General features: G+C 41.0%; 1 protein-coding gene across 1 annotated transcript in view; it reads left to right on the top strand.

Annotated features, from left to right (window-relative positions):
• LOC103803242 (zinc finger protein 462-like) overlaps positions 1-12,510 on the top strand; it is a 32,418-nt gene that overhangs the window by 16,616 nt on the left and 3,292 nt on the right. Inside the window, 1 exon segment of the mRNA XM_009075785.1 lies at positions 1-23. This exon segment is cut by the window's left edge and continues 157 nt beyond it. Within this exon segment, the coding sequence (XP_009074033.1) occupies positions 1-23 (23 nt within the window).

The raw sequence follows: 12,510 nt of genomic DNA, 5'->3' as shown, positions 1-12,510 counted from the left end.
TGAAGAAGTGGAGGACTCTAATGGTAAGAGGTGCCTCAGAGCAAGAATTTAATTGTCTAAGGTGCCACTTAATATTTTTATTGCAAACGGAATTGCAGCAGGCAGCTTGCACCAAAAGCATCTTCATTTCATCATTAAGGAAAACCAGAAGTTGCATCAAAACCAAGAGTAAATGTGGTGTTGTAGGAAGTGACCTGCTTTAGATCCTCACCAGTTCATGCTACATTAGCTTGTTCTGTCAGCCCCAATAGCTGACTGTGAAACATGTCATGGCTGGCTTTACTTCTTAGCAGAGATGTAAACTGAAAAATTTCAGAGGCATAGCTTCTATTGTTAGCCAGTGGGAAAGGGGTCATCCAATTCCATCCATGCTCCTGGAAAACACCCCTTTATCTGAGCACTTCAGGGAAACCACATGATTAAGCTTAAAATGTGAACCTGTAATGCTAGTAAAAGTAATTATACTTCTTGTCCTTGCTACAGAGGACAGCAAAAGTACCTTCAGATACTAAGTTGCATCTGTGGGAAGGAGAATCTGAGAACCATTTTCTTTTCAATGCTTCCTTTGAAAGTTGTTAATCCCCTTGTGCTGGAGGAATGTGTAGAAGATACTTGGAAAGCAGCAGAGGAAGGGGCACTATTAACAGAGAAAATGCAGACTCATGGAAGAGGTGTTGTGTGGTATCACTGTTGGCATTAAGGCCTTTTAAGCAGTAGCTTATGAGGCATCTTTGGGTGTCACTTCCTGCCAATTAAGAAAAGAGCTCTTTCGTAAAAGAAAATCTTAATTCCTGGATGAGTTGCATTGACGTGTCTGGAGAATGTAGATGACTATAAATAAAAGGTTCAGATCTACAGATATTCAAGGAACTGGGATGGATGGAGGGTATATTAGAAGAGGGAAAAAAACTTTTTTTTTTTGCCAGAAGTTGAAGTGGTTCTAACCACTCAACAGCAATAATTTCATTGTTGCTGTTTTGCTTGCGTTACTAAGGATGAGAGGTAAATATTATCAGTAATCATTTTGTAGTATTTTTGGTCTCACATCTTCCCTTCTTTCCTTTCTCACCAGAAGAAAAAAAAAGTGAAATGAGAAAGGGTGAAAGATAAGAAAGAAGGTCAGAAAATGGCTGAAAAGAATGGATAGAAATAAATAATCAGCATAGAAATACTTTACTGAAAAAAAACAAAAGATCTGAAAAATATTTTTGTGGTTTAGCAGATCAGTTTTGGGGTCAGAATCAGAGTCTTGCTAGAAGATGTTGACCAGCTGTTCTCAGACAACCTTTTGTCAACAGGTTGTCTGGAACGGTGCAGTGTGAGGACTTACTGAGTCTTTTGTAGTGCTAGCTTAAACTAATCCACTAAGCTGAGTACATCTTGAGATGTGTTCTACTGCTTTTTTCTTGCTTTTTTGAAAAATGAAGTTCTATTATTGACTTAAGAAGTGGAGAAATATTTTCAGTGGCTCTCCTAGTCTTTCCTGTGTGTTAACAGCCTTTAGATAGCAATGGTGTGTTGAGAGATGCACAAGATTACTTGGCTGGGGAAAGGATGGTTCAGTTACTCTTCTGCTTATCCCAGGAGCTCAAACTCACGTTTATAGTGGAGTTAAAATTCAAGTGCAGATCTCTGTAGAAGGTAATTCTTCAGCCTTCAGGAACTCTTCCTAAAAATACATAAAATGATAGCTCTGTTAACAAAAGCGTTTCATGAGGTTGACTCTGTTACCTAGATCTGTGTTACAGCCTGGAACCAAGGCAGAATTTGTCCCAATTAGCTTGATCATCTTTAAACAGGGTTAATGGTTAAGTCACTTTGACAATAATAGAAGCCACCCACTGGGGAGGTAGTCAGACGAGTACAGGTGTTATAATAATCGCGTTAGCATTTTCAGCATTGCTTCAGGAAGGAATAACCTGCTTTGAGTAATTTTTTTACATTAGGCAGTTGGCTGCAGATCAAGTCAGTGATGGCTGCTTTTATGCCATCACATATTTTTGGTTTTTAGAAGGGAATGAATCAGTGTCTCCGTGGCCTAGGCCTACGAGTCGCAGGTGGTTTGCAGAACTAGATAAAACACTGGTCCTGATAATAGGAAATGCAGGTCTGTGTGACAGCCACTATTATGTCCAGCTGGAGCCAGTATTAAGTAGGGCTCACATGGTGTAGTGTAGTTGGATTTTGTCAGTGGTAGCGTGTATAAATAACCTGCAGTGTGAACTGTGATCAAGTTAATTCACCAGGGATGCAAAATTGAATTAGGGCTGGGGTGAAAGACAGGCAAAAGGTTGCGTCACATTGTTAGGAACTTGTTTTGTAGGCTGATAGGTGTGCAGCAGGCAAGGATAATTGAAATAGTTGCACAAAGGATCTGTTCCTGCCCGTGAATGAATATTGTGGTTGGAATAGGAAATAGAGCAGGATGACTTGGGGAGATTTGAGGAGCCAGCAGAACTCATCTTGTCAATTGCTGAGCACTGTAAAAATGGAGAAAAGGGAAAAGAGTACGGAATTGTAATAGATGAGTGCATGTCTGAATAGAACTGCTCTGGGACAGCAGCCCAGTGGAACTTCTGCCCATGCTTTTTTCCCTTGCAAAAAATGGTTCCCTGTGGGGCTTTTCTTAGAACACTCCTTTTGTTCTTTTAGATTGATCCATTCATTAAAAGATGTGAATATATTTAAATTTCTGTGGGTCATTCCTTTCAGTTCTGTGCTGGTAGCAGCAAACATGTCTGAAGTTTTCAACTGTATATCCCAGACATGTTTTGGGTGCTTGATACACTTTTCATAGAAGTGAGGCTAAGTGGAATAGAGGTGCTGAACATTTTACCCATCCTTGGCAACTGTAATTCTAATTACAGTTGTCATTAGCACAATGACCTCTTCAGTGTGTACAACAAGCACTTCAGCGTATGTATGTTTCTCTTGGGGCAGTAGTGTCAGAAGGTGCTTGTGTCAGTCTTGGTCAGTCAACAGAGAACACTTTCTTACAGAGACATCATTGGAAGATGCTGTTCTTTGTATCCTGCCCCTCTTTGCCTCTTGGGCAATATTTTGATATGTAAGGAACCTGCTTTCATTGTATCCTAATTTGACCAGAGGTAAAGCATTCAGTTTTGTTTTGGGCGAGGGGGTTTGGGTAGTGATATTTTGGTATGGAGGTGTTTTTCTTACAGACACAAAAAAAGCCCTAGGCAAATGTTGATCATGAGTGTAGTTTTTCTGTGTTGCATAGCATAGTGGCACTGAATTGTTTGTTGTGTCCAATTCCTGTTGAAATGACGAGGTTGCCATTGTGGCAAATTATTCTTTTGCTCTCCTGATGGTTTACAGGTATTTTTTGTCTTGCAAGAAAAAAATGGTGATGGTTGACCATATATTTGCATCGTGTGGTTGGCTTTTTTGTTTCTTTGGATTTACTTATGTATTTTCCATTTACTCTAAAAAGTGGCTTAACAGTTTTGAGAACTTACACTCTAAAAGTTCAGTGTAAATTGAAATATGATGAACTGGTAGGTGGACTGGATGAATCTCCTCGCAAGATCTGTTTCCATGTTCTTTCAGTCTCTGTGAGAATCAGAACTTACAGTGATGTTAATCTCTGCTCAAAATGTGTTTTATGGATGGGTTTATTGATGGTACTGTCATGCTGTGGGGCACTATGTGTCACAGCTAGGAGTTTCCAGTGTTACACTGTGCAGGGTCAGCTCTGTTCTTGTTGACTTGATTGCAACACAGAGGAATCCCACAATCTGCATCATCAAGGCACAGCGTTAGAAGACTGCCTTCTCTTTCAGTAAGTTGCAAGTAAGGCAGAGACACAAAAAATTTGTGACTGAACACTGAGAAACAAATAGCAACAGGTGTTATGTGCAAAGTGGTCATCAGCTGAGGAGAAATCTCGTGGCTGCAGACACTGCTTGTGTTCAAGGGCTGTGGAGGTGGTGGACTGCTTTCCTCGTGTAAACTGGAGAAATCCATGCATGTTTCATGAGAAACCCATCCTTGCAGTTAGTGTTAAACTAAACCCAACCTATTGTCCTAAAGTCTATGCAGAATGACTCAGTAGATTGATAAACAATTTCGTGTTATGACTTAACTCATGGCAGAAGCTTCTTGGGAGTGTGTAAAATACTTACACCTAAATTTCCCTGGCTAGTACTGTTGCTTTTTTGAGAAGCTCTTTATTTTATGAAAATAACCCCTCTGGCCTAATCATGTTGTAGAGCTAAGTACTACCTTTTATTCCTATACCTGGCAGGTTTGGAGCCTCATAAACTTCTTTGTATCCTGACTGTGTGCAGTAATTCAGCATAATTGTGGGGTTTGGGTTTTTTTTATTCTACTGATTAAGAATATCTAATGGTCAAAATAAAACAGTAAAGTGCAGGGCTAAACAGACCTGGCTGTGGTTTCTAATGCCTTCTCAGTCATGCTGCTATTGTGGAACATTCCTTTTTACTGGTGACCAGCTCTTGACACGCAGGAAGCAGCACACCTTCTGTGTGCCCTTGAAGCTCAATAATTATGCTTTCACTGTTGTGCAATCCAAACAGAATCTGTCATTAATACCAGCACACATCACAAAACATATGCAGGGTTAGAACTAAATGATTTTTTTGAGTTTCCCAGTACATGGTATGTCAACATCTTCATTAAGTTTAATTACTTGCAGCAGCAAATGCATTGAAAACTGCTAAGTGAAACACCCAGTGCCCTGTTCCAGTTTTTTCCTGAACTTTAGCCTTTGCCAGTGGAAAATAACTTTGCCTCATCTAGAGACTGAAATATAAATACATCTGCTTGCTCTTGCCAGAGCTAGGCTGGGTACAAAACGCTTGACAAAGTCTTGTTTCTAGAACTCTTGCTTAAGAACTGTAAATCCCTTTCCATTTCTGTACACTTATTCAAAGCAGATAATGCAAAATTAGGATGTGTGTCATCTGTGCTGCTTGACAGATGAACTTCTGAAGGGTGCAGAGGGTCTGTGGTGGGTTTGTTAAAGCAATTTCATGTACAGCCAGAAGGAGAGAACAGTGCAAGACACCTCTGCAACAAAACCCACTAAGCTGGGGCCAAGGAGACATGATGGTTAGTGATCCAGTCAGTCCTAGAGCCACACATCTCCCTCTTCCTTCCACCTTTCAGAAGAGAGGCAAGCTTTCCATGTGATCAGATACACCACCCTCATTTGTGGGGGTTGGTTTTGTGTTTTGTTTTTTTAAATCCATACCATGGTTTCTGGCTAACTTAGTTATTTTTATTCATACAGTCTTGATAAGGGATATTTTTCTAACCTTGCAATCAGGGCAGAAAGTTCCTAAAACTTTGGTGTTTCTCTCCTGTAGTTTCTAGTGTGTCTTGGTGGTTTATGGCTGCTGCTGCTGCTATGGGGGAAATCATATTGGTCAGAGTCCTCACAGCCTGAAAACCTTGTACTGGAGCAGAATGTGTTTGATTTGGAGGTTTTTTGGGAGGAGGGGTTTCGGCAAAAACTCTTGACGTTTCAGACCCTTTTATTTCACTGTAGTTTGACTGGAAGGGCAGAGAGCCAGTAGTGACTACAGGGCAAATTCAGGCAAAGTTTCAATAGCTAATTGCTTTAATTGCAAGGTGAGTTAGCATCCTTGTTAAGGATGCAAGATGGTGATCTGCATGCTGCAGAACAGGAGATGCCTCTGCTTTTGTAGTTGCAGATAGGCTGCAAAGATCTATCTACTTGTCCTGCTTGTTTCCCTGCTTTTGTGCTCCACAGGAGTGATGCCTCCTGCTCACTCTGAATTATCAGATCAACCCTTGTTCCTTGCAGGCTGCTTTTTTCTTTTCTCCCCAGCCATGATCCTTCTTTCTCTAACCTGGAGCAAGTTTCTGCTTTCCCCTCAGCCTTTGCCTGTCTTTTCTTCCCACAGTGGACATACTGCCTTCCACCGCTTGTAAAAGTCTCCAGTGCTTGTTGGTGTGTCTTACTACTTGTGGTCAGTGTTAAACTAAGTATCAGATGTTGGATCAGATGGAACTTTTCTCCTGCATCAGATTGGCAGAGACTGGTGGAACAAGCGCAGGGCTTGTTCACCTCCAGTTTTACTGAACAAGCTCCTCACTGTTTCAAGGTCCTAAGGCACTGGGGATGACCTTGTTCTCTGCAGCTCTCTTCCACTGGTGTATAGTTGTTTGGCTTTTGGCCTTTTCCTGCAGCGTGTTGAGAACAGTTTTGTGGCTAGTGGAACAGAGGGAGTTGTCATTGGCTGTGCTCAGGGGGGTGTCAGCTTGCTGTTCATTGTGCTTTTTTTCTGGTACTGTTTTTTGTGCTTGAACTGAATGGGCAAAGGCAAAATTGAGATTAAACAGGATGCAGACAGGAACTCATGCAGCTGGGAGAAGGTTGCTGTCAGTCTTTGTATGGATTCAGCCAGCCTGCTGTGATGGGAGTGCTGTGGTACTGAAAGACTTGCCTAGGGTAGGGAGAACACTGAGTAAGTTGTTTGGGTGGATCAAGAAATAAATGAAAGAAGAAACATCTTCTGGATTCCTTCTGGGCAGAAAGAAATGACCTGATTGCACCCACAGTGAAAAGAAAGAAGCATATCTTGACTCCTGTTGTGTTTTTTCCTGAGGTTTTTGCTTTCTTTTGGCTCTGATTTTTATGTTCAGGATAGGGGATAAAGTGGTAGATGCTGATGTCTTATGTGTCACACACTAGTGCTGTCCTTGGAATTTATGATCACTCTATATAGAGTCAAAAAGATGCTGTTGGTGTGAAGGGATACATGGTATGACTGGACCAAAGCTGTGCAAGAGAGCATTTCTGCAGACCATCATTCCCACATATTGGTGGCTTTCTGTAAGCTAACTGATACTCCCCCTGTCCCCCAAGACTCCAGTTACTTCCCATTGATCTAAAACTTGCTGGAGGGATTTGGTGCTTGGCAGAGGAGTAAAACCTCCTTAGCTCATTTTAGCTCTGTTGAAATGGACATATGTCATCATCATAGTTGACAGCCCAATCTTTGACATTTAAGTATCTGGTTTTATTTCTTCTTTAAGGAACATTGTTATTACATGTCAGTACCAGTGCTTGGAAACACTGCCCGAAGTGGTATGAGCTCAGAGCTGGTGATAGAGATGAGGGCTTTCTGTTGGCAATAAAAATAATGTCAAGGTGTATGCTGGAGGTCTCCAGAATAAATTGCAGGTTCCCAAGCTCTGTAATTAGAATGGATCCTCAGTACCTATATATAATCACTATACTTTTAGGGCCAGTTTTAAAGCAGAATGCAAATATGTAGCATTTTCTTTCCTTCTTCATTTCAAGCCTTAGAGGCTTGTGAGCATTTAGGTGACAGCAGCATGTGTGTTTGTGTCACTATATTTGTACCAATACAAGTATGTAAAGGGTCAATGCAGTGGAGAAGGAAATGTGGAATACTCTTGAAAAATATCTGTTGAATTGCCCACAAAAATGAGGAAAAAATCATGGAACATAATAGCATGAGGATCATTTGGTTCCTGGTGCAAAACCAAAACATTGCTTGGTAGATTATTGTCTGAGTGAAGAATCAATTGAAGCAGAACTCTGTGCATTTGTAAATTCAGAAAAGATCCTATCACCAGTAAGTCCTTTTAGCACATTGGTTAAATCAGCATCTTGCTAAAGCTATTTTCATATCTGTTTGTGTTCCCCTCTTCTGTAAACACACTTCCATTTATGAGGTTTGAGTTTGGTTCCACAGAGTAAGGAATAGCTAGGCAACTTGTCATTTTATGGGAGTAGGTAGATCTCATGGAGATCCCAATGTTTGACATGTAGCAGAAGTCTTGGGTTTAAGTGCAATCCTGTATTTAGACAATAGAACTTTGAACTGTTCACCCAGTATAAACCAGTGGCAGCAGATTCTCAGACTGAGACAAACAGAAGGCAGTAGATAAACAGGTTAGATAACATGAGTGCCAGAGCATGGAAATGTGATGCACTCAGGTATTATCTGTGTTGTCAGTGAAAATGGCAATGGGCAAAGCAATTGTTGGGTTTAGAATGCTGCAGTGGGTTGGTACTGATGCCACAAAGGCTGAGTGGTAGAGCAGCTACCCAGTGCCCAGTTTACAGTGAGAGGGTTGTGTGCAGCCTAAATGTGACTAGTAAGTGGCCAAGTTGCCTAAAGAACTGCAGGAAAGTTAAATTGGGTTTAAGCCAGAAAAGAATTTTTTTTGTGGGGAGAACAGATGAAAATAAGGGATAACCAGAAGTTAAATGCATGTATGATTAAATGTTTCCTGACCACTAAACTGATCCTTCCAAATCACAGCATTAGCAGGGCAGTGCTGTGCCTTGAAAGCTCATGCTAATAGGAATTCCTGGTAGTGTTGGGTACTCTGAAACAGGAGGGCACGGGAAGCTCTTGGACTGATCCTTTTCTTCTGATGGAAATAACATGGTATAACTTATTTCATCAAATACATTTCTCCTTCACAAGTGTTAAACAAGTCCTACTGCTTTTGTTTGATCATCTTACACAGAGTCTTGTAGGCACTCTTCCCTTGATCTCAACTATGAAACTCCAGAATTCTTCTACAGGCAGCACCATGAGACTCTGTGGAAGAGATTTAGATGATAAAATTATTTATCATTTTCTTCTTAGTAAATGAAATTTATGTCCCTTTGAAATTATTTTGATGTTAGGACAAGAAGCTACATAGAATATACCCTGTCTCAGTTCCACTCAGAGTCAGGTGTGCACATAACTCTAAAGGAAATGCAAAGTTGTAAAGAAGTGTGGTTATAGCTCCTCATCTCTTTGAATGAACAAGACTGCACAGTCCATGTATCTTTCTCATTGCCCTCTTCTGAGGCTTAGACATTATCTTCCTCATAAAAACTGGTCCAAAATGATCCAAAGAGTGTCTTTTACAGATAATGCTGAAATAAATTCCTCCTGCAAGGTTTTTGTTTTGCTTTCGGTTTGTGGTTGTTGTTGTTGGGGTTTGTGGTGTGTTTTGGGGAGGTGTTTTTGTGGTGTAAATCCTTTAAATTTTGTTCCAGGGCTTTGTTTTCTTTCCCTGGTGCTTGCTCTTTTATCTTTTGGAGTGTGCTAACAGGGCACTAAGCTTATTTCTGTTATATCTCATTCTCAGCATCCTACGGGTCTTCAGCAGAAATCAGGCTTTAGGTAGAGGAGTAGTTTCATATTCTGATTTTAAACATGGAATGAATAAAAATTCCATGTACTGTATGTTTCCCTGAGCTTCTTCATGAATGTTTTGTTGCATCTCTCTGAATCTTAGTCTCTTCTATCTTTCCCTCCCCTCAGCTTAATTTATTGCCAGAACATTTCACCCTCCCACGTACTCTTCCTTCCAGGTCAGTGCTGCATGGCATAAAGTGAACAAATGTGTGTAGTCTTCACAATCTTTGTATGACACCCTGCTTTGCCACCTTCCCACTTTTCAAGCTGTTGCCATTCATGACTATATGCTATCCTACCGCTCAGTGAGATGGCAGTGATGAGTCCTGTTGAATTTTAGAAGGGATTATGGTCCTAAATCTCCTAAGTTCCACTCTTACACTTGCCTTATGCCTTTTAAAATAATGATTGGCTATGTATTTTATGTATGTTGGTATTTGTTGGTACAGCATTGCGTCTTTATTTGATTTTTCAAATGTGTTTCTAGCCAGAGGAAACCATTTGTCTGCTGCTTTTCGTAAGTCCTTGGAATTTTTGTCATTCTTCATAGAAATCTTCATTTTATGTGAACGAATTCAGATAAAATTAGATAGCATTCCAAGTATTTTCTTCTGAGTCCCTATGGAACATTTCCTTACAGATGTCCTAGGCCTGTATTACTACCAAATTCCTTTTTCCCCCAAAGGGTTATTAAACACTTTTTGTCATTTATGCATTCTCTTTGGTTTTGCCTTATCTTGGGAGCCAGACATCTCTGTCCCCAGTTTCATTGTTCATACAAATGCTGATCACTTTTGATTGGTTGATGTTTCTCTGTGGATGTACCAGGAAAGCACTGTGTCTTCGTTTTTATCTCCCACTGACTCCTTCTGGTCATTGAGTTCTTCAATTATTATTGGTTTGTAAATTCAGTAACACCACTTTCCAGTGTACTCAAACAGCTGCTTTTTCGGCCACCTCCACCCCTATCCATCACTGTGCAGGCATGCAAGTGCTTATATTAGATATGTATAATTCTGTTCACTCCAAAAAGTTGAAGCAGTGGTTTAATTTCTTTCCTTTAATAAGTACTTTTCCCTCTTGTTTCTTGACTCTTGCTCAGTGTCTTTTACTTAGATATATCCAGGTATATTTCTGGTCTGTTGTTCTTTGGTTTAGGTGTTCTTGTTTTAAGTGTTTTGCTGTTGCATATGTGTCCATTGATAGCTCTGAAAATACCTACAAACAACTGAAACATCATTTAATTTCTGTGTAAATTTATATATCTGGTTCAGAACCTTAAATTGCATTTTTCTTCTGAAAGGATCCCAAAGTGTTTTTTGCTTTTCGGCAGCTGGAACATGTTATAGGTTGCATAGGATCCATGAAAACTTGGATTTTCTTTTTTTTTTCTGTAGTGGGTTTTAATTGTGTACTTTTCCCCAGTGTATGATCCCAGGGTATGCAGGTGTGTATCCAGCTGCATTTTCATGATTATATTGCACAGCACTGGGGACTGTGAATGCTTTTTGGTTGAGGTACTCACTTCCAGTTGAGAGACTCATTGTGCCAGTCTTTGTGACTGTACTCTGAATAAAGTTTTCAGATTCACAGAATCAGTCAGGTTCAAACAGACATCTGAGATCATCAAGTCCAACCTGTGACCTAACACCACCAGGGCAACTGGACCATGGTGCTAAGAGCCATGTCCAGTCTCTCCTTGGACACCTCCAGGGATAGTGACTCCACCACCTCCCTGGGCAGCACATTCCAGTGTCTAATCACCCTTTCTGTGAAGAAATTCTTTCTGATGTCCAACCTAAACCTTCCCTGGAGCAGCTTGAAATTGTGTCAGTCTCCTCCTGTTGCTTGTTATCTGGGAGAAGAGACCAACCCCCACCTGACTCCAACCTCCTGCCAGGGAGTTGTAGAGGGTGATAAGGTCTCCCCTGAGCCTCCTCTTCTCCAGGCTGAACATCCCCAGCTCCCTCAGCCTCTCCTCATGGCACTTGTTCTTCAGATCCTTCGCCAGCTTCATTGCCCTTCTCTGGACCTGCGCCAGTACCTCAGTGTCCTTCTTGCAGTGAGGGGCCCAGAACTGGACACAGTACTTGAGGTAAGTCTCACCAGTGCTGGGTGCAGGGGAATGATCACTTCCCTAGTCCTGCTGGTCACATTATTTCTCATACAGGCCAACAGGGTGATATCGCTGACCAGGCATTGAAGTGTTTTAGGCATTCCAGAAATGCCCATGCAGAGATACTGTGAGACTTACTGATGTATTATTACCAGAATGGAGCAGTAATTTAGGTACAGCTGTGCTGACAAATCACCATGTGGTCATTTCTACTGCTTTCCTTTTAGCTAGTCATTTTTGCATTTGGGTATGAGAATGCTGTTGTATACTCAGGATAGGCTCACAGGTGCTGGCAGGGATTACACTCCTTGCTGGCCTTGTTATTCTTCCTGTGCAGGTAGTATGTAGGTACAAACTACATGTGAAATCTCAAAATGGAGATTTGCAGCATTGCCACTGTTCTTTCAATTTTGACTCTGTCAGTCATTGTTAATTTCTGCCTCTTTGTATGGCTTTAGGTGTCCTTCTTTTTACCTCAGATCATCCCATGCTGTTACCTTGCTTTTGGAATTGCACTGTGAAGTCCTTCCTTTCATTTTGGATAAAATTACTTTCAAAAATAGATCTTGGTGGTTTGGGTGTGGACTTTTTTTGTTTGTTTGATTGTTCCAAATCGGTCAGGGCTAAGTGTTCCATTTTCTTTCATTGCATATACGAACGTGATTTATTTTCTTGTGCTGCCTCAAGGCTGTTGAGTGAAAAAAATGCCCTTTTTTTCCCCTTAACATGTAATTGGTGCTTCCTGGTGTTTCATTTTTCTTCATTTTCTTTCCCTTTGTGTTTTACATGTGCTTGATACAAATTTTCTAAAATTTGCTTATTGTCATGTCTACTGCTTTTTGACTTTGATGTAGGCTTCTAGGGCCTTTTTACATTTTCTAGACATGGATGGCTAGACATTCTTCCTGCTCCAGGCCAAGGTTGTTAACACTCACAATGCACCCAACCCTTTGTGCCTGGGGTGCAGGAAAAAGGCTGAGGTAGAACTTGGATTGTGTACAGCCATGACTCAGATGTTAGTCAGTTCTAAGGGAAAAGCTCCTGGTCTCTTCCTCCTTCATTCTCTGCTCTTACACCCAGGCATCCTGTTGTTGGAGCAGCACTGCCAAAAGGTGTCCAGCAGTTTGGTGCAGGGCAGCTTGAGGCTTGTCTAAGTTATAACTTGGTCTACATCTTAAGTCAGTCCAGCACTGAAGTACATGCAGAGGT

The sequence above is a fragment of the Acanthisitta chloris genome, unplaced genomic scaffold, assembly GCF_000695815.1.
Source record: "Acanthisitta chloris isolate BGI_N310 unplaced genomic scaffold, ASM69581v1 scaffold14815, whole genome shotgun sequence".
NCBI classification, from domain to species: domain Eukaryota; kingdom Metazoa; phylum Chordata; class Aves; order Passeriformes; family Acanthisittidae; genus Acanthisitta; species Acanthisitta chloris.
The sequence above is the reverse complement of the archived record's forward strand: the minus strand, read 5'-3'. Positions and strand labels throughout refer to the sequence as shown.